This window comes from Salvelinus alpinus, chromosome 5 (assembly GCF_045679555.1).
Source record: "Salvelinus alpinus chromosome 5, SLU_Salpinus.1, whole genome shotgun sequence".
Taxonomy (NCBI): domain Eukaryota; kingdom Metazoa; phylum Chordata; class Actinopteri; order Salmoniformes; family Salmonidae; genus Salvelinus; species Salvelinus alpinus.
In genome coordinates, this window is record NC_092090.1 from 79,247,025 (window position 1) to 79,274,531 (window position 27,507).

At 41.3% G+C, this 27,507-nt stretch overlaps 1 protein-coding gene and 1 pseudogene across 1 annotated transcript in view; one reads left to right on the forward strand and one right to left on the reverse strand.

Moving 5' to 3' along the window:
- LOC139576880 (rasGAP-activating-like protein 1) overlaps positions 1-17,579 on the reverse strand; it is a 32,278-nt gene extending 14,699 nt beyond the window's left edge. The window contains exons 1-12 of the mRNA XM_071403441.1: positions 17,040-17,579; positions 16,671-16,727; positions 15,098-15,211; positions 14,590-14,651; positions 9,278-9,407; positions 5,796-5,877; positions 5,536-5,676; positions 5,262-5,353; positions 4,354-4,471; positions 3,766-3,919; positions 902-966; positions 536-648 (exon numbers count right to left, since the gene is read on the reverse strand). Coding sequence (XP_071259542.1) covers positions 536-648; positions 902-966; positions 3,766-3,919; positions 4,354-4,471; positions 5,262-5,353; positions 5,536-5,676; positions 5,796-5,877; positions 9,278-9,407; positions 14,590-14,651; positions 15,098-15,211; positions 16,671-16,727; positions 17,040-17,104 — 1,193 coding nt within the window. The 5' untranslated portion in view covers positions 17,105-17,579. The remainder of the gene's footprint in view (positions 1-535; positions 649-901; positions 967-3,765; positions 3,920-4,353; positions 4,472-5,261; positions 5,354-5,535; positions 5,677-5,795; positions 5,878-9,277; positions 9,408-14,589; positions 14,652-15,097; positions 15,212-16,670; positions 16,728-17,039) is intronic.
- Positions 17,580-18,427: 848 nt separating this feature from the next.
- LOC139575343 (protein DGCR6-like) lies at positions 18,428-26,781 on the forward strand (annotated as a pseudogene).
- Positions 26,782-27,507: the final 726 nt, after the last annotated feature.

Here is a 27,507-nt window from a genome sequence, read left to right on the forward strand (position 1 = left end):
GGGCTAATAATGTAAGAAATAACACATAAAAAAAAATACTGCATAGTTTCCTAAGGACTAGAAGCGAAGCTGCCATCTCTATCGGCGCCATCTTGTCAATCAGGCGCCGTCTTATACATTTCATCTCTCAATAGATCCCTCAGTGTTATTACGTCTGTGGAAACTTGAGCACTAATGTGGTACAGTAGATAGCAGGTTAAGTCTAAGGAGATGTAGGATCAGTCTGTGTAAATGATCAGGTCTGGTCTGGGCAGATATAGGGATGATAGATACTGGATATGGGTGGGTGTCAGAGATAGGCATCTCAGGGGGTTCTCTCTAGTTGCTAGGCAACAAACTTCCCCCATTTTTACATTCCTTTTTCATGTCTTGATGTTGTCATCTCCAGTCACACTGTGGAGGAGGTGGGGATTATGCTATGATGCAAGTCTCATATACTGTAGATGTTATGGGTTGTTATCCAGGAAACTAGTATATCTCTGAGGGTGTAAACAATCATCACACCTGTATTTCGACTCCAGTATTTTCTGTTTACCTGGTTCTGTTCAGGTCAATTTTACACGGGTCCAGTTCAATGTACTTCTTCTCCTCAAAGATGCGGTTAATGATGGGCTTCAGGACCTCATGAAGGTACAGCATCCCCACAGCCTGCCAGTGCACAATACCTCACATTTAGAAAACATCCATTCAAAGCTATTTTATATATATCCAGTCAGTTTACACAGCTAATGCCAATTATTCAGAACAACAATGGTTCTTAGATTTACGTCATTCCCATGTCTTTAGGACTAGGCTATAGTGCTTTACTGTGAGACAGGTAAGAGCAAAGTGAGAATCCAGCTAACACGTTGGATTGACAGAGGGAGCATGCCCAGACAACATGATGAGAATTCCTACTCACCTTCATGAACTGTTCCATGGCCTTAGAAGCTAGAGAGTTGGACCGAAACAGGGTGTTTGGATCCACTGTCAGAGAGATACATTAAAGAGTAGAGTAATGTAGGCTATACATTTCAAGGACATCATATTTCTAAACCACTGTGTATGGGGCCAAGAGGAGTAATAAACCAAATACTGATCTTGGTCAACTAGGGCTACTTCAATACTAGCGCTAATCTATTTTCAAAGAGGACTTCATTGACCCCATTTGCCACCGAAGTTACCTTTATCCTTGGAGGGAGGAACATTGATGTAGTCATAGTGATATGACCTATTGCCGAAAAAAATATAAACGCAATGTAAAGATCCCAGAAATTTTCCATAAGCACAACAAGCTTATTTCTCTCAAATGTTGTGCACAAATTTGTTTACAGCCCTGTTAGTGAGCATTTCTCCTTTGCCAAAATAATCCATCCACCTGTCAGGTGTGGCATATCAAGAAGCTGATTAAACAGCATGATCATTACACAGGTGTACCTTGTGCAGGGGACTATAATAAAAGGCCACTGTTTTAAGGGAGCGTGCAATTGGCATGCCGACTGCAGGAATGTCCACCAGAGTTGTTGCCAGAGACTTGATTGTTAATTTCTCTACCATAAGTCGCCTTCAACATAATTTTTGAGAATTTGGCAGTACGTCCAACCGACCTCACAACCGCAGAACACATGTAACCACGTCAGCCCAGGACCTCCACATCTGGCTTCTTCACCTGCGGGATTGTCTGAGACCATTCACCTGGACTGCTGATGAAAGTGTGGTATGCACAACCAAATCATTTCTGCACAAACTGTCAGCTCATCTGCGTGCTCGTTGTCCTCACCAGGGTCTTGACCTGACTGCAGTTTGGCATCGTAACTGACTTCAGTGGGGAAATGCTCACCTGGGAAAAGCCACTGGCACACAGGAGAAGTGTGCTCTTCACGGATGAATCCTGGTTTCAACTGTACCGGGCAGTTGGCAGACAGCGTATATGGCGTCGAGTAGTTTGCTGATGTCAACGTTGTGAACAGAGCGCCCCATGGTGGCGGTAGGGTTATGGTATCGGCAGGCATAAGCTACGAACAATGAACATAATTGCATTTTATCGATGGCAATTTGAATAGACAGAGATACCAAATCCTGAGCCCCATTGTCGTGCCATTCATCCGCCACCATCACCTCATGTTTCAGCATAATAATGCACACACCCCATGTCGCAAGGATCTGTACACAATTCCTGGAAGCTGAATATGTCCCAGTTCTTCCATGGTCTGCATACTCACCAGACATGTCACCCATTGAGCATGTTTGGGATGCTCTGGATCAATGTGTACGACAGTGTGTTCCAGTTCCCGCCAATATCCAGCTACTTCACACAGCCATTGTAGAGGAGTGGGACAACATTCCACAGGCCACAATCAACAGCATGATCAACTCTATGCAAAGGAGATGTGTCGTGCTGCATGAGGCAAATGGTGGTCACACCAGATACTGACTGGTTTTCTGATCCAAGCCCCTACCTTTTTAAGGTATCTGTGACCAACAGATGAATATCTGTATTCCCAGTCATGTGAAATCCATTGATTAGGTCCTAATTAATTTATTTAAATTGACAGATTTTCTTATATGAACTGTAACTCAGTGATAGTAAAATCTTTGAAATGGTTGCATATTGCGTAAATATTTTTGATCAGTGTAGTTGTAGGCCAGAAGCTCATTTGTGAGAAGAGAAGAGCTGCCTGCTCTTTTATGATATTAAAAAGGATGTTAAAAGTTTGTTCCACCACACCCCTTCTTCAGCATAAATTAATTTCTAGGTTTTTTTCTCACATTTCTTTCCCTCACATTTTTCTACTCCCCAATATCTATTTTGATCTTATGATCAACGAGCTCCCTTTTAGATTGTGTGGAGTTGCTATGGAAACTTTGCTTGTTATCACAAGCCACACTAACAGAAAGTGAAAAAAACAAAAAGAGCACAACTAAACTCCTTATGACTTAGCCTGGGGACCCGAGTGGAAACAGGAACATAATTAATGAACACCCAGAATTTGTCAAACAACTGTAAGGATGAAAAATTGCAGGAGGTCTGATTAATATAAGGCTGCACCGCCCGCCCACACAGACAGACTGACCGTGGCTACTGCTGCGATTAGAGAGAGGGCGTCAAATCAGAGTTAAATACCAGCATTGCTTAGAGCCTCTGCAGGATACGCAGGAACAAGAGCAGGTGATCAACTGGGCTCTTTTTTAATCTGCCTAGCACATATACACTCAAAGTTCCTTCCAACACTGTCCACTACCTTAACCTACACACTGTCTGGTTGTTCACAGCTGCAAGATCCTTCCATCACTGTACATTACCTTAACCTACACACTGTCTGGTTGTTCACAGCTGCAAGATCCTTCCATCACTGTACACTACCTTAACCTACACAGTGTCTGGTTGTTCACAGCTGCAAGATCCTTCCATCACTGTACACTACCTTAACCTACACACTGTCTGGTTGTTCACAGCTGCAAGATCCTTCCATCACTGTACACTACCTTAACCTACACACTGTCTGGTTGTTCACAGCTGCAAGATCCTTCCATCACTGTACACTACCTTAACCTACACAGTGTCTGGTTGTTCACAGCTGCAAGATTCTTCCATCACTGTACACTACCTTAACCTACACAGTGTCTGGTTGTTCACAGCTGTACATGGATTTGTTTCACTACATCCAAGAGACTTAGTGGTCATATAACCATGATTTTTGACAAGAGCATCTAGAAAAGCATTACGCTCAGGAATATGACTTTCCTGTCCTATGTTAAATTCCCCAGCCAGCCAGTATATCTTACAGGTGTGGTTGACCTCGCGGGTGTTGAGGTAGTCCAGAAAGGGCACCACCAGGCCCTGCCCCAGGTAGATCTTGACCAGGGTCATGGCCACGTCCTGCCGGCTCTCCACTGTGGTCACCTCCTCCAGCATGGTCAGGGGGCTGCCGTCCTCCACCTGGGGTGGGTCAGCGGGTGGAGACAGTCAGGGTCTATTGGCCAGGTGTTCATTTATGAGAGGAAGCTGGCTATGTGTCTGTCAGCCATGGGGCACAGTAGGCTCTATATACTGTATAAACTCTGTGGTGAAAGGATGTGGTATATTGTAAGAAATCTAAAGAAGTAAATCTATTTTCATAGAAAGGAATCACGCACCATGGCATCTGTCATTCTGCCCCTGAACAATGCAGTTAACCCACTGTTCCCCGGTAGGCCGTCAGTGTAAATAAGAATTTGTTCTTAACTGACTTGCCTAGTTAAATAAAGATTACATTTAAAATTAAAAATGGCATGAAAAATGTAATAGACTAGTGGTTGAACAAATCAGAAAAATATCCTGTAGAATTAGTTAATAACAATGGGTTATGTATGTGACAGCAGTGTGATGTTGACCTCAGCAGGAGAGATGACTGACTGCACCAGCAGGTCAATGAGAGGCTGGTAGTACATGGAGGGAAGAATATGGTCCTCCACCAGACGCACCTTCAGTCGCAGCGCACCCAGCTTACCTCTGTGGACAGCGAGAGCGAGAGGCCTCAGAGACACTACAGTCACGACACTCTTAATTAAACAATACTCACAAGAAGTTTGCTTAGCACAAGAATGTTATAGCACAGGTAGTGCTGAGCATTACCAAGGGAATGTGCCCACACTATATTAGGTTTGGTGGCTTGATGTGCAACAACCACCCTGTAATGGTTATTTTTTATAGTTTCCTGTCCCCTAACATATTGGGAATGACAGGCCTCCCTTCTGATAGTACCTTTTCATTCCTTCCCAAACAAGCACTCCCTAAAGCTGTGACTCACTCCCTAATGACTCTCTCTCTCTGTGTGTGTGTGTGTGTGTGTGTGTGTGTGTGTGTGTGTGTGTGTGTGTGTGTGTGTGTGTGTGTGTGTGTGTGTGTGTGTGTGTGTGTGTGTGTGTGTGTGTGTGTGTGTGTGTGTGTGTGTTTGTGTGTGTTTGTGCGTGCGTGCCACGATTGACGTCAGTGTTTCTGTTTTTTTTACTATTTTCGTTTCCAACGTGCGTGCGCACACACGCACGCACGTTGAAAACGAAAATAGTAATTAAACAGAAATAAAAAAACATCTCGGACAGGATACCAGACAAACAACTGACGTCAATCGTGGCCTCTGGCATTAGAGGGGGACCAATATGTCCTCAAGTCATACTTAAAGTCACAAGCGACGTTTAAGATGAAGAAATATACATAAAAATACACCCCCCTCACTCTCTCTCTTACACACACAAACCGATACACATCCACACAACCACACTAACACCCACACACTCCTTACCCAGCATCATCCTCATTGTTTCCCAGGGGCAGCAGACGAAACCAACCCTGTACCAGAGGTGTCTTGTGCAGGCAAGCAAAAGGGATTTCCACCTGAACATGAAAACAATAACCAATACATCATACACTAAACTGAAAAGGTATTATACCACCAAAAATACATATTTGTATTTGTAAAAGTATGAATCATTCTATATAGTAGAAATAAGTATAACGTGTCCTCACAGATTAACATAAGTATGAGGGATTGGACTTTAGGAACATAACCGCTTCACCTTTCCCAGGAAGTCATTTTTGCCCACCATGTCCCAGTCCCAGACCTCCACTGTGACAGTCCCTCCCTCAGACAGCTCCTCTGTCTCAAGCTCCAACTCCAAGGTCTCACCCCAGTGTGGGTAACGTGTCTTTTTAATGATCTGACAGACAAACACAGAAGAAAAACATGTCATATACTAACATAATCAGTCTTTGTCTCCGCTAAAGTTGGTGATTCATTCAGACATGTATACGTTATCCAGCTCATGTCCCTCCTCACCGAAGTCTCTGCACTGTGGTTATTGAAGAGGATTCTGGCAAAGGGATCAGAGGTTCCAGAAATGTCTCTTGGTGCCAAGTCTCTAAGAGGTCAACAAACAGAAACACATTAGTACATGAGCAACCCCTGACCTTTTACAGGGTGCTGGAATTATTCAACGAGTGGGGTGATATGTGCATATATCATTCTCCTACATTCTCCTACATATCTAAAGATGAAAGAACTTTGAGGGCCTGTGTAGTTGTAATAGTGAGATGGTAAGTGTAGTGAGATAGTAAATGTAGTGAGAAAGTGAGATAGTAAGTGTAGTGAGACAGTGAGATAGTAAGGATAGTGAGATAGTAAGTGTAGTGAGATAATGAGATAGTAAGTGTAGTGAGATAGTAAGTGTGGTGAGATAGTACGTGTAGTGAGATAGTAAGGATAGTGAGATAGTAAGTGTAGTGAGATAGTAAGTGTGGTGAGATAATGAAATAGTAAGTGTAGTGAGATAGTAAGGATAGTGAGATAGCAAGTGTAGTGAGATAATGAGATAGCAAGTGTGGTGAGATAGTAAGTGTAGTGAGTTGTGTAGAGACAGTGTAGTGAGATAGTAAGTATAGCGTGGTAGTGAGATATTAAGTGTAGTGTCAGAAAGTTAGTAAGGATAGTGAGATAAGTGTAGAGAGTGAGATAGTAAGGGTAGTGAGATATTAAATGTAGTAAGATAGTAAGTGCGGTGAGATCGTAAGTGTAGTGAGATAGTGAAATAGTATGTGTAGAGACTGTGAGATAGGGAGATAAAGTGTAGTGAGAGGGTAAGTGTAGTGAGACAGTGAGATTAGTGAGAGAGTGTAGTGAGATAGTGACTAGTGAGATAAAGAGATAGTAAGTGTAGTGAAATAGTAAGTGTAGTGAGAAAGTAGGTGTAGTGAGATAGTGACTAGTGAGATAAAGAGATAGTGAGTGTAGTGAGAGTGAGAAAGTAAGTGTAGTGAGAAAGTATAGTGAGGTAGTGGGTGTAGTGAGACAGTGAGATAGTGAGTGTAGTGAGAAAGTGCCGGGAGATAGTAAGTGTAGTGAAAAAGTATGTGTAGAGACTGTGAGATAGGGAGATAAAGTGTAAGGAGACAGTAATTGTAGTGAGATAATGAGATAGTAAGTATAGTGAAATAGTAAGTGTATTGAGAAAGTAAGGGTGGTGAGATAATGAGATAGTAAGTGTAGTGAGATAGTAAGGATAGTGAGATAGTAAGTGTAGTGAGATAATGAGATAGTAAGTGTAGTGAGTTGTGTAGAGACAGTGTAGTGAGATAGTAAGTATAGCGTGGTAGTGAGATATTAAGTGTAGTGTCAGAAAGTTAGTAAGGATAGTGAGATAAGTGTAGAGAGTGAGATAGTAAGGGTAGTGAGATATTAAATGTAGTAAGATAGTCAGTGCGGTGAGATCGTAAGTGTAGTGAGATAGTGAAATAGTATGTGTAGAGACTGTGAGATAGGGAGATAAAGTGTAGTGAGATAGTAAGTGTAGTAAGACAGTGAGATTAGTGAGAGAGTGTAGTGAGATAGTGACTAGTGAGATAAAGAGATAGTAAGTGTAGTGAAATAGTAAGTGTAGTGAGAAAGTAAGTGCAGTGATATAGTGAGTGTAGTGAGAAAGTAAGTGTAGTGAGATAGTGAGTGTAGTGAGAGTGAGTGTAGTGAGACATTGAGATAGTAAGTGTAATGAGAAAGTGTAGTGAGATAGTGGGTGTAGTGAGACAGTGAGATAGTAAGTGTAGTGAAAAAGTATGTGTAGAGACTGTGAGATAGGAATATAAAGTGTAGTGAGACAGTAAGTGTAGTGAGAATGAAATAGTAAGTATAGTGCAATAGTAAGTGTAGTGAGAAAGTAAGTGTGGTGAGATAATGAAATAGTAAGTGTAGTGAGATAGTAAGAATAGTGAGATAGTAAGTGTAGTGAGATAATGAGATAGTAAGTGTGGTGAGATAGTAAGTGTAGTGAGTTGTGTAGAGACAGTGTAGTGAGATAGTACGTTTAGCGTGGTAGTGAGATATTAAGTGTAGTGTCAGAAAGTTAGTAAGGATAGTGAGATAAGTGTAGAGAGTGTGATAGTAAGGGTAGTGAGATATTAAATGTAGTATGATAGAAAGTACGGTGAGATCGTAAGTGTAGTGAGATAGTGAAAAAGTATGTGTAGAGACTGTGAGATAGGGAGATAAAGTGTAGTGAGATAGTAAGTGTAGTGAGACAGTGAGATTAGTGAGAGTGTAGTGAGATAGTGAGTAGTGAGATAAAGAGATAGTAAGTGTAGTGAAATAGTAAGTGTAGTGATAAAGTGAGTGTAGTGAGATTGAGATAGTGAGTATAGTGAGATAGTGAGTATAGTGGGATAGTGAGATGGTAAGTGTAGTGAGACAGTAAGATACTGAGCGTAGGTAGATAGTGAATGTAGTGAGATGGTAAGTGTAGTGAGATAATGAGTGTAGTGGGATCGTGAGTGTTGTGAGAAAGTAAGTGTATTGAGATAATTAGTGTAGTGAGATGGTAAGTGTAGTGAGATAGTAAGTGTAGTGAGAGTGAGACAGTAAGTGTAATGAGACAGTGAGATTCAAATAACCAACTCATCATCCAGCTTTGATTATTTGATCCAGCTGTGTAGTGCTAGGGCAAAAAACAAACTGTGCAACCAAAGGGGGGGGGGGGGGGGGGGCAGGACCGAGGCAAAGGAGCACCAGACATTCTAAAATCTGCTGTTTGATACTATGTTTTCCATGCAGTGCTCTGCTTCCAAGAGAGAAAACAAAGTTGCTTCATCCCCTAATCTCAATTCTCTGGAACACTATGCTCATTGTTATTGGTTGTCACCCTCTGTGCAGAGGTTAGCTGGAAGACTTCAGTGGAAAAATGTTAGGACTTCTTAGTAGAAAATACATAAACTGAACCCCTAATTTTAAACGTATGGCAGTGCTGAGAGAAGGCCAGATCTAGTTGGAAGCCCTCCTTCAGAGGGTATTGAGTATGTTGCCAATGATTGCATAAAGCCTTCAGAAACAGCCAAGCTGGATGGCGGCCATGCTCACAGTGGTCAGTCTCCATCCTGTCACTGAAGCCCTCTCAGGGACCTCTCTGCCTCTCATTTCTTATGGATGTCTCTGTGGCACGTTCCTTTTGCTAAATGAAATTAGCTTATCCTCCTCAAAATCTGCTTTCTGTAACTCTTTGGCTTTGCTGTCTGCTGGCACTTCAACAGGCAGGTAAACACAATATCCTCTAGGACTTGTATTTACTTTAAGAATAAAGGCGACAGCAATAACATTGATTGCTGAGAATTGCAGATATTGTGAATTCATCCACAACACATTAGTCACTGTATGATGATCTGTCAAAGAGGATGAGCATTTTGCCAATCTTGTGAGATTGAAGAAGCAGGTATACATTTCAACAAGAGACCATAACAGCTTAAAGTCGCATCAATTAACCAATAAAGTATGTGTCTTACCTGGCCTCTATGAAATGGCATCGTAGTCCTATACCTTTGGCATCTTTGAGAAGCTCCAGACCAAAATGGATCTCCCCCTGCACCTCCTCATCCGGGTCCACCCGGGTCAGATTCAGCCAGTTATCCAGCCCTGGACACAGGGGACATTACAACACATACAGTGCCTTCAGAAAGTGTTCACACCATTTGACTTTTTCCACATTCTGTTGTGTTAAATTGAGATTTTTTTTGTCACTTGCCTACACACAATACCCCAAAATGTCAAAATGGAATTATATTTTTCCCAAAAAAATCTAATTAATAAAAAATGAAAAGCTGAAATATCTTGGGTCAATAAGTATTCAACCCCTTTCAACCCCAAGCCTAAATAGTTCAGGAGTAAAATGTGCGTAACAAGTCACATAGACTCACTTTGTGCAATAACAGTGTTTAACATGATTTTTGAATAACTTTTTATTTAACTAGGCAAGTCAGTTAAGAACAAATTCTTATTTACAATGACAACCTAGGAACAGTGGATTAACTGCCTTGTTTAGGGGCAGAACAACATATTTTTACCTTGTCCACTAGGCTAACTGCCACTCTTACCACTAGGCTAACTATCTCATCTCTGTACACAACACATAAACTCAGCAAAAAAAAAGAAACGTCCCTTTTTCAGGACCTTGTCTTTCAAAGATAATTCGTAAAAATCCAAATAACTTCACAGATCTTCATTGTAAAGGGTTTAAACACACCATGCTTTTTCAATGAACCATAAACAATTAATGAACATGCACCTGTGGAACGGTCGTTAAGACACTAACAGCTTACAGACGGTAGGCAATTAAGGTCACAGTTATGAAAACTTAGGATACTAAAGAGGCCTTTCTACTGACTCTGAAAAACACAAAAGAAAGATGCCCAGGGTCCCTGCTCATCTGCGTAAACGTGCCTTAGGCATGCTGCAAAGGTGGCATGAGGACTGCAGATGTGGCCAGGGCAATAAATTGCAATGTTCGTACTGTGAGTCGCCTAAGACAGCGCTACAGGGAGACAGGACGGACAGCTGATCGTCCTCGCAGTGGCAGACCACGTGTAACAACACCTGCACAGGATCGGTACATCCGAACATCACACCTGCGGGACAGGTACAGAATGGCAACAACAACTGCCTGTGTTACACCAGGAATGCACAATCCCTCCATCAGCGCTCAGACTGTCCGCAATAGGCTGAGAGATGCTGGACTGAGGGCTTGTAGGCCTGTTGTAAGGCAGGTCCTCACCAGACATCACCGGCAACAACGTCGCCTATGGGCACAAACCCACCGTCGCTGGACCAGACAGGACTGGCAAAAAGTGCTCTTCACTAACGAGTCACGGTTTTGTCTCACCAGGGGTGATGGTCGTATTCGCGTTTATCGTTGAAGGAATGAGCGTTACACCGAGGCCTGTACTCTGGAGCGGGATCGATTTGGGGGTGGAGGGTCCGTCATGATCTGGGGCGGGGTGTCACAGCATCATCGGACTGAGCTTGTTGTCATTGCAGGCAATCTCAACACTGTGCGTTACAGGGAAGACATCCTCCTCCCTGATGTGGTACCCTTCCTGCAGGCTCGTCCTGACATGACCCTCCAGCATGACAATGCCACCAGCCATACTGCTCGTTCTGTGCGTGATTTCCTGCAAGACAGGACTGTCAGTGTTCTACCATGGCCAGCGAAGAGCCCGGATCTCAATCCCATTGAGCACATCTGGGACCTGTTGGATCGGAGGGTGAGGGCTAGGGCCATTCCTCCCAGAAATGTCTGGGAACTTGCAGGTGCCTTGGTGGAAGAGTGGGGTAACATCTCACAGCAATAACTGGTAAATCTGGTGCAGTCCATGAGGAGGAGATGCACTGCAGTACTTAATGCAGCTGGTGGCCACACCAGATATTGACTGTTACTTTTTATTTTGACCCCCCCTTTGTTCAGGGACACATTATTCCATTTCTGTTAGTCACATGTCTGTGGAACTTGTTCAGTTTATGTCTCAGTTGTTGAATCTTGTTATGTTCATATAAATATTTACACATGTTAAATTTGCTGAAAATAAACGCAGTTGACAGTGAGAGGACGTTTCTTTTTTTTAATGAGATTATAATTATTTGTAAGGCCCCTTAGCCGAGCAGTGAATTTCAAACACATATTCAACAAAAAAGACCAGGGAGGTTTTCCAGTGCCTCGCAAAGAAGCACACCTATTGGTAGATGGGTAAAGATTTAAAAAGCAGACATTGAATATCCCTTTAAACATGGTGAAGTTATTATTTACACTTTGGATGGTGTATCAATACACCCAGCCACTACAAAGATACAGATTGTCTTTCCTAACTCAGTTGCTGGAGAGGAAGGAAACCGCTCAGGGATGTTACAATGAGGCTAATGGTGACTTTAAAACAGTTACGGAGTTTAATGGCTGTGATAGGAGAAAACTGAGGATGGATCAACGACATTGTAGTTATTCCACAATACTAACCTAATCGACAGAGTGAAAAGAAGGAAGCCTGTACAGAATAAAAATATTCCAAAACATGCATCCTGTTTGCAATAAAGTACTAAAGTAAAATAGCAAAAAATGTGGCAAAGAAATGTACTTTATGTCCTAAATACAAAGCATTATGTTTGGGGAAATCCAACACAACACATCACTGAGCACCACTTTTCATATTTTTGAAGAATGTTGAAAGAATAATGTGCAAATATTGTACAATCCAGGTGTGCAAAGCTCTTAGAGACTTAACCAGAAAGATGCACAGCTATAGTCACTGCCAAAGGTGATTCTAACATGTATTGACTCAGGGGGTTGAATACTTATGTAATCAAGATATAATTAGTGTTATATTACATACAAATGTTCAAAATTTTCTTCCAATTTGACATTAGTGTTTTGTGTACATTGACAAAATGTTTGATTTAAATATTTTTTTTATCCTACTTTGTAACAACAAAATGTGGAAAAAGTTAAGGGGTGTGAATACTTTCTGAAGGCACTGTATGTGGCATTTAATAAAGCCTATCAGGGAAATCGTAGAAAACAGACTTCCTAGTACTATACCAATAATGCCTAGTGTCTCTAACGGGCATTGCCATGCATGGCTCTGTTATTGTGGACATTTACTCAAGCCTTAAACACATTCCCATTGATAAGTCCGACCCTGGATAAATGGCTGGTACATATACAACATGATCAACAGTATGTGGACACCTGCTCATCGAATATCTCATTCCAAAATCATGGGCATTAATATGGAGTTGGTCCCCCCTTGGCTGCTGTAACAGCCTCCGCTCTTCTGGGAAGGCATTCCACTAGATGTTGGAACATTGCTGCAGGGACTTACTTCCATTCAGCCACAAGAGCATTAGTGAGGTCAGGGCTCTGTGCAGGCCAGTCAAGTTCTTCCACACCGATCTCGACAAACCATTTCTGTATGGATCTCACTTTGTGCATTGGCACATTGTCATGCTGAAACAGGAAAGGGCCTTCCCCAAATTGTTGCCACAAAGTTGGAAGCACAGAATCATCTAGAATGTCATTGTATGCTGTAGCGTTAAGATGGGAGAGCCTAGCCCAAACCATGACAAACAGCCCTAGACCATTATTCGTCATCCACCAAACTTTACAGTTGGCACTATGTATTGGGCAGGTAGCGTTCTCCTGGCATCCGCCAAACCCAGATTCGTCCGTCGGACTGCCAGATGGTGAAGCGTGATTCGTTACTCCAGAGAATGCGTTGCCACGGCTCCAGAGTCCAATGGCGGTGAGCTTTACATCACTCTAGCTGACGCTTGGCATGAAATGGAAACCCATTTCATGAAGCTCCCGCGAACAGTTATTGTGCTGACATTACTTCCAGAGGCAGTTTAGAACTCGGTAGTGAGTGTTGCACACGAGGACAGAAGATTTTTTTTACACGCTATGTGCTTCAGCACTTGGCGGTCCCGTTCTGTGAGCTTGTGTGGCCTACCACTTCACCTCTGAGCCGTTGTTGCTCCTAGATGTCTCCACTTCACAATAACAGCACTTACAGTTGACTGGAACAGCTCAAGCAGGGCAGAAATTTGAATGGTGGCATCCTGTGACGGTGCAACATTGAAAGTCACTGAGCTCTTCAGTAAGGTCATTCCACTGCCAATGTCTGTCTATGGAGATTGCATGGCTGTGTGCTGGATTGTATAAACCTGTCAGCAACGGGTGTGGCTGAAATAGCCGAATCCACTAATAATCCACATACTTTTGTATATATAGTGTACAGTATATCAAAAGACAAGAGGATTGTTTGTGTGTGATAATATGAGGACTGGTGCTGACATTTCTGATTGAGATACAAGGTGGTGAGGGCAGTGACTTCAGTTTCACAGCCAAAAGAGGAGAGAATTCCTAAGATCCTGTGAAGGAGTTGTTGACTCAGTGGCAACATGTTGCAGTGAATCAGGACTGAATGCAGAATGTTCCCTGGAGAGAGACATTGGTATAAGACACTAACTAACAGAGAAAGTGTCACATTTGCTTTCATGTAGTGTCAAAACACATTCAAAGTAGCAATATAATTCTTATACCCAGTTGCCATGGATAAGGAAAAGCACAGCAAAGACATTATTGCTATATATTCTAACTAATTCCCACATTAAAAGTTACTGTAGGAGAGCCAGGTGTGCTGTGGTGAAGGAAGGCGCAGGCTGGCTGTTTGAAAAGCTTTCGGTTGCTTCTCACAGACTACAGTGGTGTTTTAAACAAAAGGACAGCTGTACTGTACAATGAATGATCCTGGAGTTGATGCAAACCCTGATTCAAGGAGCAATCCTGCAAACAAATGTAACCATGTACAGGTCATTCTCTCCCTGTTTGTACGCTGTCCATTGAGAAGGAAGCTGTTTGGCTCATAGGGACGAATCAGTAGAGAATACTATGTGATCAAACTAACAAGCACAGCAGTCAGAAAATGAATCTCTAAATGAACCTATGGATTTGTGAGAATACACTGGCAACCTTTCCCAGCAACAGGATCTAAAAAAGACCTAGCTCTTCAATCACAGTGACCTACATGGCAGAGCCTTACTCAGAGTCATGGGAATAACCCCTCTCTGATGACCCTTTGCTCTTTTGGTTCACCCTCTCTAGCATGGCATAGCCAGAGAAGTAGACCCACAGATCTCAACCGTAGCGCGACAATTCTATAAATCAATAAGCATTTAGATATGTTTCTGTGCTGGTAGTTTTTCCCATTATCTCAGTTCCACCCATTCATTTAAAGCCACAAACAGTATTGTGACATATAGTGATCAGGTTTACCTTTAACCTTGGCCCCGATGGCGTCTTTGCTCAGCGATATCTTTCCAATGATGTCATCATGGCTAGGGCAAAAAAAAGGGAGAACATATGTCACAATTAACAAAAACGTATAATTGAAAATAAAGTTCTTCACATGAGGTATTTCTCAAAAAAGGACTTAACATCCTATAAAGTGACCTCACAATACAGTAAGAATATATGCATAGACTGAGGAGGTTGTTGATCAGGAGACTGAGATAGTATTTCATTTCTCAATCTGTGGTACCATCTGTATGTTGATGTTTGTTTATTGAAAGCGTTCAGGTTTTTCCAAAACACACATCCATGATTCTTCACCCAGTCAGTCTGGATACAAAACTCTAAAATCACAGCCTCTGGTAAACAAGCCAACACAATCATGAACATCTCTTCAATTACAAAACTATGATAACTCTACAGGTTATAACTAATCTGTTGACACAGAAACACTACAATAATTCTCTCTGACAGATGTTAAAGGCAATCTTACCCAATGGTGTCCTCATCCATGACATAGAAGGAGAGCGAGTGGAACCCCGTTGGGAGGTGCAGTGTGTATTCTTCTCCCCAGAAAGGGTTGAGGTTCTTCCACACCGTGGCTGTCCTGCAAGGTAACGGTGCAAATAATAGTGACCGTAACCACAGCAAGTACTACATGACCCTTATTTCTTATTCATAACCATAATCCCTTTCATTGTGAATGTCAGTAACAATGAAAGACAACAATTTACAATGAAGGCTGTGTGGGGAATATTGTGATGTGTTGAAAGTTGTGAAACAGTGACAGAATAACAATGCAATAACTTCAAAAGGCAGTGTGTGGAATAACAAAATACAAGTCTATATGCAATAATTTTTAAATCAGCCTTTCCATTATGAAACATTAACTACTGCAAATGCTCTAACCATAAACTAGAGATTGCAAACCTGCTGTCTAGACATGAAATTGAGGAATGACTTCAACATCATGTCCTCTATGCCAATGGGTAGCAGGAAGGTCTATTTTCATCAGTAATGTGCATCCCTTTATTATAATGAAACTCTGTTTTTCCAGACACCATTACCCCACAGCAGGGTCAAAGCACCAAGGCGTCCAGAAAGCACACAGTCAATGAGTCAGTGAGCTGATAATGAGACAGCCATAGACTGATGCAGATCTCTGCAGTCAGTCAACCCTCCAACTCCTCTCATTGTGGGAGAGGAAACAACTAAATGAAAAGACAAAACAAATGCATTTTATCAACCGCTGAAACATCAGTTTTTCAGAAAAGAGGTGTTGGGAGTGTCGGGAGTCTTGATTAGCCGGAAGTTTTGATTAACTCGTTAGTCATTCCACATGAGGTCAATGCGACAGGTAATGAACCAGCAGAGGGGAGTACATAGTTCCCAAAAGACAACAAATGAAACATATGTTAAATTTATATACAGAGTACACTTGTGTGGACACACACACAGCCAAACCCCGGGCAATGCGCTGCATGAACACATGTCCCCCTACCATCAGCCTTCCATGCCCCTGCCTGGAGCCGGGAATGGGAACGGGAGCTCCCTGCAATAATTTATGCCCCCTCTCCATGGTTACCTACTGGTGTCTTAAAGGCCAGCCCTGGATCAGGTTCAATTGCACTTGGGGGGCTCAACCTAAGAACACCACAGTCCTTATCAGTGATCACACACCTAGCCTACTATACCACACTCCTGCCATGCTAGCCTGTATAAAACATAGCGGGGTACCCAAAGTCCAGCAACCGACTCCTTCATTATACATCCTGTTCCTATCCTGTTCTGAATTCAACGTGTGTGAGAGCAATCAGAGGTTTGGCATAGGGTAAAGACAACATGATAGGATACAACACTGTTTCCTATGAACTGATAAATATGTTTTGCCATTGCATTAACAGTAGTGCCCTATCAGTTTTAACGTTTCTGGCAGCAGCATGCCACTTGCTGTCACATACAATTCTGAAGTAAACATTTAGCCCATTTATCAATCACATTTATAAAACAGTCAAATTAAGCAGCAAACAAAACAAGAATGCATATGACTGATATGATGGACTCACCTGGCCACAACTTCATTGTCAACTTTTACAATGCAGTATGGGTCACTGGTCCCAGAGCTTGACAGATAAAAAAAAGATTTGTTAAAAGATGGAATGAAGGTAGCAGAGGAAACCTACAGATATGCTCTTCCCTTATCAGTTGCGAAATACATTATTGATATAAATATCTTAAACACCTGTCAAGTCTAGGCTACTTGTAGTCACATTTTACCACTAATATCTCAATAAGTGCTGTAAAACAAAGCTATTCTTAACTTCAAAACAAGTGTACATCCTAGTATAAGAGTACTTCACACAACGAGAAACCTATAAATAAGCAAATAGGAGTAATTGCTGCCTGTTGCATAAGTACAATTAAGACATACTTACACGTCTTTGACTGGAAGGCTCCTGCCCTCTACAATACGGAAATATAGGGATGTGTTTTTGGCCATTTTTGACTAGCAAGAATGGTTTTGCCACTTATTTTAATCTGCACATCCGTGATCCTTTCAACGGTGCTCCCTATGGTGCTCGCCTCCTCCGCAACTGGGTCCTCTTCATTTCTGGCACCTTTTGCGCATGACGGCGTATCGTGCATATGTTATAATCAATGATCTATCGTTTTCAAGGCTTATTTGATACAGAATTAACAGCAACGTTGCAAATTCATAAGAGTAATGTCACTATAAGCAAACAATGTTATAAAATGTTTGGGTGGAAACAACCCAAGGAAAAACAAAATATGTAAAGTATAGTGCCAATTACTAATTACTGCCATTTACTTTCCTAATTTGGGTAATTTCAAGAAAATAATCATCCCATGCGTTCTTTTTTCATTTCCAGATGAAATTAGCATTTGCAGCCTATATCATACTACTATTTTACATTTTTTGTTGTTGCTGTGGCTACTTTTAAAAACATAACATCTTTAGGCGTCATTGCCTTCTCATCAACCTCCACACGACTTGCCGAAATGACACATGACACGATCAACCGCAGCTAGAAACTGTAGAATCTTCCCTCGATTGACAGTGTACAGCCCGCGCCATCTGGCGGACGAATTTAGCTCCTGCTAGTTCACGCGACCCCCATACTCGCTTTTGTCTCTGTAAAATAATAGTTTAATATTTCCATTTAACTTATCTTTGCTAATATGATAAATACCACGAATGATGACAAAACTGAAGTAAAATAAAAGTAATAAATAAAGTCAAAAATATGAATTACAAGCAGGTATCTTATAGACAACAAACCCTTCCATGGGTAGTGCTAATAGGAATCCTTGGCCCTACCCTAAACCATAACCCTAACCGCTACCCTTACCCTAACATTAACCATTTTAAATGCCAACTTCAATGGGGTGATGTCAGAGTTGATACCTCTCAAGCACAAGAGGTTGGTGGCACCTTCATTGGGGAGGACAGGCTTGTTTGTGGTAATAGCTGGAGCAGAATTAGTGGAAGGGTACCAAATACATTAAAACATAGTTTCCATGAGTTTGATGCCATTCCATTTGCTTTGTTCGAGCCATTATTATGAGCCGTCCTCCCCTCAGCAGTCTTCTGTGGTTCCAAGGATTTGGTTTAGACTTTTCTGTCCTTCCACAGGCAGAGCATCCGAGCATCAGTCGCTAGCCTCCAACTACAGCACGAATACACACTACTTTGTGTATACTGCATTTTGGTGAACTTCTAAAGATAACTGTAGCTAGGTACCTATGTGGTTCCTCAAAGCTTTTACAGTAAAGGGTTTGCTAAATGCTAATAACCTATGCTATGGCTGAGAGTAAAGCTAGCTAGCTAGCAAGCATGTTTGATTGCTAGTACGGAGCTAGCTGAGAAAACTAAACTCCCCATACATCAGAACTACAAACCCTTATCAAAGATTTGCCCAGGTAACCATCTCAACCCAGCATCATTGGAGAATCTCAATTGCATTTCCTTGATTTCTCGCTTCCTCTCTCCTCGTCGCCTCCGCATTTTAAAACCCATTGGATGAGAAGGTCAGATGTCCCTTCCCATAGACCTTTTGTTTTGAGAAGGTGAGGAGAGAGGGCACGAGGAATCAAGAAAATGCAATTGAGATTCTCCCTATGTCTTATATGCATGCATGCATAAATATTTACAGTTGTTAGATGTCAGAAGCATGTCAGAATTTTTTTATTGGACAAGTTTAGGTAGAACCACGCCATTTCGGTCTTTTTGGTTCCTAGTGAATGGGGAGTTACAGAAATGGGACTTGACCTCTGTTTCCAGGTCCAGGAAGTAATCTCTGTTAATGGTTTTACCCCCATGTCCAGCTCCTTCCAGCAGCGCCTGTCCTACACCACACTGAGTGACCTGGCTCTGAGACTCATAGATGGAATAGTGTATGATGTAGTATAGGGACTCCTGGATATCCAGCACCTGAATCTGTACAACCAGAGACAAAGGCTGCACTGTAAGCATCAAGGTCTCTCTCTCTTTAGGTTTCACATGTTCTCTGTCTTATCAAAAAACACTTGAGTGTATGTTAGTGTGGCATTATACAAGGGATCTGAGGGATTTCACCATTACAATGTCTCAATATTATCTTCCTCGTGCCCAGTACTCAAGCAGGATTTGATTCGTAAGCATAAAGAAGCCCTACAGGTTTGCAAGCCACACAACCTTGTAGTTATGAAAACAAATAGACAAGGAGAAACAGAAGTATGGAATTGATAAAGCATCATACCATTATTAAAATTCAGTTTGTGCACTGACTGCAAACACATGTTATTGATGCGCTGTTAAATGATCCCAAACATCCTACCTTCTATATCACAGCCACAGAACTGATTTCTATTGTTCATGTCTGAGGACATAATTGTCTCTATCAGGCTCTGGAGATTCAAATGAGAGAGGAACAGATGATGGATGACAAGATTTTGGTGGAGATGTACCAAAAGGTTATAAACCAGCAGAACACCAGGGTTCTAATAACCACCAATCAATCCCCAGTTGAATCAACACTTTGTAAATGTACATTCTAGTGCATATGGCAGATACATGAACACAATGGCGCAATGTCCTTGTGTGCCTCTGTAACAGATACCCAGCAAAGACAAGAAGACTGGTCTCTGCATCAATGTAACAGATGTGATCGTACTTCGTAACTGTCATGTGCTGTGTTTTTAAAGAAAGGACTGTCCAGCCAGTGATCCCAGGTGATTGTTGTTTATTCTGACAATAGACACAAGACAATGACTTATCAATGACCCAAGCCCAGCTCAGCTAATCCCTAACATTGTGACGCAGTGTGGTCATAATGCTTCAGCAAATGAACATTACACCAGAGGTGTCGGTAGACACAATATAAGTAACATCATGTATGTCCCTCTAACTGTTCTGAGTGCCTCTGCTGATCCTACAGCTACTGTATGCAGTAATAATGTGCCTACGAACCCGATTTATACTGTTAGCACTGAGCCGGTGTGCCCTAGGAGGGAGTCCACTGTGTGCAGCTCACCCTGCACTAGCATGAAGAACATGAGCACATCTACCGCTGCTAAGCTTCCGAGTAAAGCAATAAAAACAAGTAAGCATCCCAGAAGAAAAGTGCTCAAAATAGCCCATGTTAACATATGTAGCTTAAGCTCAATAATTTGCTAGTAACAGATGACATTCATATTCTGACTATCTCTGAAACTTACTTAGATAATACCTTTGATGATACAGTGGTAGTGTAACGGATGTGAAATGGCTAGCTAGTTAGCGGGTACGCGCTAATAGCGTTTCAATCAGTTACGTCACTTGCTCTGAAACCTAGAAGTAGTGTTGCCCCTTGCTCTGCAAGGGCCGCGGCTTTTGTGGAGCGATGGGTAACGACGCTTCGTGGGTGACTGATGTTGATGTGTGCAGAGGGTCCCTGGTTCGCGCCCGAGGTCGGGGCGAGGGGACGGTTTAAAGTTATACTGTTACAGTAGCAATACAAGGTTATAACATTTACAGAAAATATAGAAATGCCAATGGTGGAGGTGTTGCTGTATATATTCAGAACCACATTCCGGTAAAGATTAGAGAGGATCTCATGTTAAATACTGTTGAAGTAATATGGCTGCAGGTTCATCTGCATCACCTAAAGCCCATTCTGGTGGGAAGCTGCTACAGACCATCAAGTGCTAACAGTCAGTATCTGGATGACATGTGTGCAATGCCTGATCATGTATGTGATGTCAATAAAGAGCTTAACTTACTGGGTGATTTAAATATTGACTGGCTTTCAACAGGCTGCCCACTCAAGAGAAAGCTTTAAACTGTAACTAGTGCCTACATCCTGGTTCAGGTTATCAATCAACCTACCAGGGTAGTTACAAACAGTACAGGAATTAAATAATCAACATGTATTGATCATATCCTTACAAATGCTGCAGAGATTTGTTTGAAAGCAGTAACCAAATCCATCGGATGTAGTGATCACAATATAGTAGCCATATCTAGGAAAACCAAAGTTCCAAAGGCTGGGCCTAATATTGTATATAAGAGGTCGGTAGACACAAGTTTTGTAGTGATTCCTATATTGTTTAGGTAAAGAATATTTGTTAGTCCGTTGTGTGTAAAGAGGAGCAAACAGACCCTGCACTTGACACATTTATGAAATTGCTTATTCCAGTTACTAATAAGCATGCACCCATTAAGAAAATGACTGTAAAAACTGTTAAATCCCTGTGGATTGATGAGGATTTATAAAATTGTATGGTTGAGAGGGATGAGGCAAAAGGAATGGCAAATAAGTCTGGCTGCACAACCGATTGGCAAATGCATTGCAAATTGAGAAATCATGTGACTAAACTGAATAAAAAGAAGAAGAAACTACACTATGAAACAAAGATAAATGACATAAAGAATGATAGTCAAAAGCTTTGGAGCACCATAAATGAAGTTTTGGGGAAAAAAGCTAACTCAGCTCCATCAAACTCAGCGATGCCATGCCAACAACAAATGCTAACACTCCACATCCAAGTATACAGTATCTGACCAAATTATGAAAGACAAGCATTGTAATTTTGCATTCCGTAAAGTGAGTGTGGAAGAGGTGAGAAAATTATTGGTGTCTATCAACAATGAAAAGCCAACCGAGTCTAACAACTTGGATGGAAAATTATTGAGGATAATAGCGGACGATATTGCCACTCCTATTTACCATATTAAAAATGTAAGCCTACTAGAACGTGTGTGCCCTCAGGCTTGGAGGGAAGCAAAAGTCATTCCTCTACCCAATAATAGTAAAGCCCCCTTTACTGGCTCAAATAGTCGACCAATCAGCCTGTTACCAACCCTTAGTAAACTTTTGGAAAAATTGTGATTGACCAGATGCAATGCTATTTGATGATTGGCTTAGAGAAATTGATGATACAAAGTTTGTGGGGGCTGTTTTGTTAGATTACAGTGCGGACTTTGACATTATTGATCATAGTCTACTGCTGGAAAACTGTATGTGTTATGGCTTTACATCCCCTGCTATATTGTGGATAAAGAGTTACCTGTCTAACAGAACACAGGGGGTGTTCTTTAATGGAAGCCTTTCTAGCATAATCCAGGTAGAATCAGGAATTCCCCAGGGCAGCTGTCTAGGCTCATTACTTTTTTCAATCTTTACTAATGATATGCCACTGGCTTTGAGTAAAGCCAGAATTTCTATGTATGCGGATGACTCAACTCTATACATGTCAACACTTAACAAAGAGTTGCAGTTAGTTTCCGAGTTGGTGGCAAGGAATAAGTTAGTCCTAAATATTTCTAAAACTAAAAGCATTGTATTTGGGACAAATCATTCACTAAACCCTAAACCTCAACTAAATCATGTAATCAATCATGTGGAAATTGAGGTGGCGTGTCATTAGTAAAGATTGAAAAAAGTTATGGGCCTAGACAGCTGCCCTGGGGAATTCCTAATTCCACCTGGATTATGTTGGAAAGGCTTGAGGTAACTAAACTGCTTGGAATAACCCTGGATTGGAAACTGTCATGGTCAAAACATATTGATACAGCAGAAGCTAAGATGAGGAGAAGTATATCAATAATAAAGCTCTGCTCTACCTTCTTAACAGCACTATCAACAAGGCAGGTCCTACAGGCCCTGGTTTTGTCGCACCTGGACTACTGTTCAGTCGTGTGGTCAGGTGCCACAAAAAAGGAAAATTGTAATTGGCTCAGAACAGGGCAGCACAGCTGGCCCTTGAATGTACACAGAGATTAATAATATGCATGTCAATCTCTCCTGGCTCAAAGTGGAGGAGAGATTGACTTCATCACTACTTGTTTTTATGAGAGGTATTGACATCTTAAATGCACCAAGCTGTCTGTTTGAATTGCTGGCACACAGCTCGGACACCCATGCATACCCCACAAGACATGCCACAAGAGGTCTCTTCACAGTCCCCAAGTCCAGAACAGACTATGGGAGGCACACAGTACTACATAGAGCTATGACTACATGGAACTCTATTCCACATCAAGTAACTGATGCAAGCAGTAAAATTTGATTTAAAGATAGAAAATCACCTTATGGAACAGCGGGGACTGTGAAGCATCACAAACATAGGCACAGACACATGCACACATGCACACACACACACACACACACACACACACACACACACGATAACATGCGCACTATACACACACGTACGCATGGATTTTGTACTGTAGATATGTGGTAATGGTGGAGTAGGGGCCTGATGGCACACAGTGTGTTGTGAAATCTGTGAATGTATTGTTATGTTTTTTAAATTGTATGAACTGCCTTTATTTAGCTGGACCCCAGGAAGAGGTTAGCTGCTGGCAGCAACTAATAGGGATCCATAATAAATACAAATACATTAGATGTGCAGGACAACACTATGTTGATGGCTGTAGATTTGTGATTCGTCTGTTAGCATGGAAATAACTGAATTAGCAGGTGCTAATGCAACATTACATCTCAAGCATGCTAGCTAACTCGCTCTTACACAACAACATACAAAGGCACATCCCAGGTTGCCCCAAATATCTAACAGGTACTATACACATTATACATATATACACTGAAGAAAAATATAAACGCAAATGTAAAATGTTGGTCCCATGTTTTATGAGCTGAAATAAAATATCTCAGAAATGTTTCATATGCACAAAAAACGTATTTCTCTAAAATGTTGTGTACAAATTTGTTTAGATCCCTGTCAGTGAACATTTATCCTTCAACAAGAAAATCCATCCACCTAACAGGTGTGTCATATCAAAAATCTGATTAAACAGCATGATCATTACACAGGTGCACCTTATGCTGGGGCCAATAAAAGGCCTCTCTAAAATGTGCCATTTTGTCACACAACACAATGCCACATATGTCTCAAGTTTTGTGGGAGCGTGCAATTAGCATGCTGACTGCAAGAATGTCCACTAGAGCTGTTGACAGAGAATTGAATGTTCATTTCTCTACCATAATCCGCCTCCAATGTCATTTTTGAGAATTTGTCAGTACGTCCAACCGACCCTCACAACCGCAGACCACATGAATGACGTTGTGTGGGCGAACGGTTTGCTGATGTCAAAGTTGTGAACAAAGAGCCCCATGTTAGGGGGGGGTAATGGTATGAGCAGGTATAAATTACAGACAATGAACACATTTACATTTTATTGATGTCATTTTGAATGCACAGAGATACCGTGACGAGACCCTGAGGCCCATTGTCGTGCCATTAATCAGCCGCCATCCCCTCATGTTTCAGCATGATATTGCACGGCCCCATGTCGCAAGGATCTGTACACAATTCCTGGAAGGAGAAAATGTCCCAGTTCTTCCATGGCCCGCATACTCACCAGACATGTCACCCATTAAACATGTTTGGGATGCTCTGGATCGATGTGTACAACATTCATTTGTTTCTTGTGCTGTTGGACTACTAAATGCAAAGTAAATTGTATCGGTATATGTACTTATCTATCTAGTGCAGTTGGGACAGTGGTCGTTTGTGAGTGAATGTATTAATGTCCTCTATGTTGTTAGTGTATGCAACATGATGGACTGACTGGTTTAAATGTGTATGATGTTAGAATGTATGTGTAAGTGATTATTTTAATGAAGGTGATGCCAAACAAAAATGTCCATCCTGGATGGGCAATGAAGTTTTATTCTATTCTATTCCACGACAGCGTGTTCCAGTTCTCGCCAATATCCAGCAACTTCACACAGCCATTATAGAGGAGCGGGACAACATTTTACAGACCACAATCAACAGCCTGATCAACTCTATGTGAAGGAGACGTGTTGCGCTGCATGAGGCAAATGGTGGTCACAACAAATGCTATCTGGTTTTCTGATCCATCCCCCTACCTTTTTTTTTTAAAGGTATTTGTGACCAACAGATGCATATTTGTATTCCCAGTCTTATAAAATCCATAGATTAGGGCCTAATGAATGTATTTAAATTGACTGATTTCTTTATATAAACTGTAACTCAGTAAAATCTTTAAAATTGTTGCAGGTTGTGTTTATATTTTTTTCAATATGTATATAGAGTACCAGTCACAAGTTTGGACACATCTACTCATTCAAGGGTTTTTCTGCAAAGGATAAGTTCATTACCAGTCTCAAAAATTGCAGCCCAAATAAATGCTTCACAGAGTTCAAGTAACAGACACATCTCAACATCGACTGTTCAGAGGAGATTACGTGAATCAGGACTTCATGGTCGAATTGCTGCAATGTTTCCAACCGTCGTGTCTTTGTGAGATGCATAGTAGGTGAACGGATGATCTCCGCCTGTGTGGTTCCCACCATGAAGCATGGAGGAGGTGTGATGATGTGGGGGTGCTTTGCTGGTGATACTGCAGTGATTTATTTAGAATTCAATGCACACTTAACCAGCATGGCTACCACAGCATTTTGCAGCGATATGCCATCCCGTCAAGAAGGAGAGTGATCAAATGACCTGGCCTTCACAATCACCTGATCTCAACCCAATTGAGATGGTTTTGGATAAGTTGGACTGCAGAGTGAAGAAAAAAGCAGCCAATAAGTGCTCAGAATATGTGGGAACTTCTTCAAGACTGTTGGAAAAGCATTCCAGGTGAAGCTGGTTGAGAGAATGCCAAGAGTGTGCAAATCTGTCATCAAGGCAAAGGGTGGATAAATATAAAATATATTTTGATTAGTTTTTAACACTGTTTTGGTTACTACATGATTCCATATGTGCTATTTCATAGTTTTGGTGTCTTCACTATTATCCTACAATGTATAAAATATTAAAAATAAAGAAAAACCAGTGAATGAGTTGTGCCCAAACTTTTGACTGGTACATTTCCTGATATATATATCAGTAAATGTACATAGTGAAATTGTACACATTGTAAATACGTCAATAGAATGCACTATTTCAGAACATGACCTACCGCTTGCATGTCAATATCAGACTTGGAAGAATTTAAATTGCGATCTCCCCCTCTCTGCAAGCCTGACCAATGACTTAACACCTTATTGATATGTAAATTCATCAAACCAATTGGAATACATAAACATCGAATACATATTTATGCAGTGTCAAGTGGAAACATAACCAACCCTGTTACACCTCTACATAAGCTCATACTCATAACCAGGTGTCTATTCTACCAAATATGATAGATGTAGTTTGTCATCATTCTAATGTTGAAGTAATCTTGATTATTTAGTGAAATATGTGCCTTGAATCCTGAAGAGAATGGATTTGTAGTTTAAAGTGTTGGAAACTAAGTGCACTGCCAGCGGGGTCAAGGGGTAAAACACAGATTGCAGTGCAGGAAAATGTCCAATAGATGGTGGTAGAGTCTTTCTGTCTCCACAATTGTAATAGCCTTGCTACAGTGCAGGATTAGCCAAAGAAGACCATTATTGTAGGGTTTAAGCTGTTTCACTGGAAGTATATCCTAGAGGCAGTGCAAGCAGAGTGCAAGCCACTTTTAAGTGTTTTTGGGCGTGCGCCATGTGTAGAATTCTTCTTCATGCGGAACTGCGCTGCTCGTTGACAATAATGGCTCTGAGGTTTCATGTTCCCTTCTTGTAATTTGAGGAGTTGACAATGCAGATGAACTGGCTCAAAATGATACTTAAACTTCCACAGAAAGAGTCCCAGTAAGGAGTTCTGTCCTGAGAGACAGACAGACCGATAGACAGGGTCTGATTGTGTAAAAGCACTGGATACTAAAGAGCATATCCAAGAGTGGATAGACACAACAGCATCCTGTCCTCTTGTTAGTGAGAGCTTGAGCAGGGCTCAGGATACACATTCTCTTCCAACATGTTCAGGTTCATGTCCTCAGGGGCTGTGTGTGTTCTGTTCAATGCACATGGAAACCAAGAAGTTGTATTTCTTTGTGAATCTATGTAGAAATTACTGGTTATGGATGACAATGGGGCTGTGAAGAGAGTGCAGGAATTTGAAGAATCACTGAAGGCTGTAGATAGTTTTCCATTTGGTTTGCCACTCAGTCACACAGATGCAAAATGTAAATAAGTCATCTTATTCATCCAACTTATCACGTTTGTGATATTTTTTTAACAAAAATGTTATTCATGTTTACCATGATTTTGGCCACTGTAAAATGTGTTCATGAATTAAAAAGTATTTATTTTGATTATTGTGACTCATTGTTTCATTATTAGTCTAGTTGAGTGACAATAGGCAAAACATTGAATAAAGGGTATTTAAATGTACTAGTACTATACAAACTTAGATGATTTGAATATAATTTGTATGCTGATACTGTAGCATCCAGTTATTGCTATTATGGTAGATGAAAACCAACCCTTTTGACAACTTTACTTTAGGCATATGTTACAGTGCTGTCAGAAACGTGATTTTCCTGTGTTTTATATA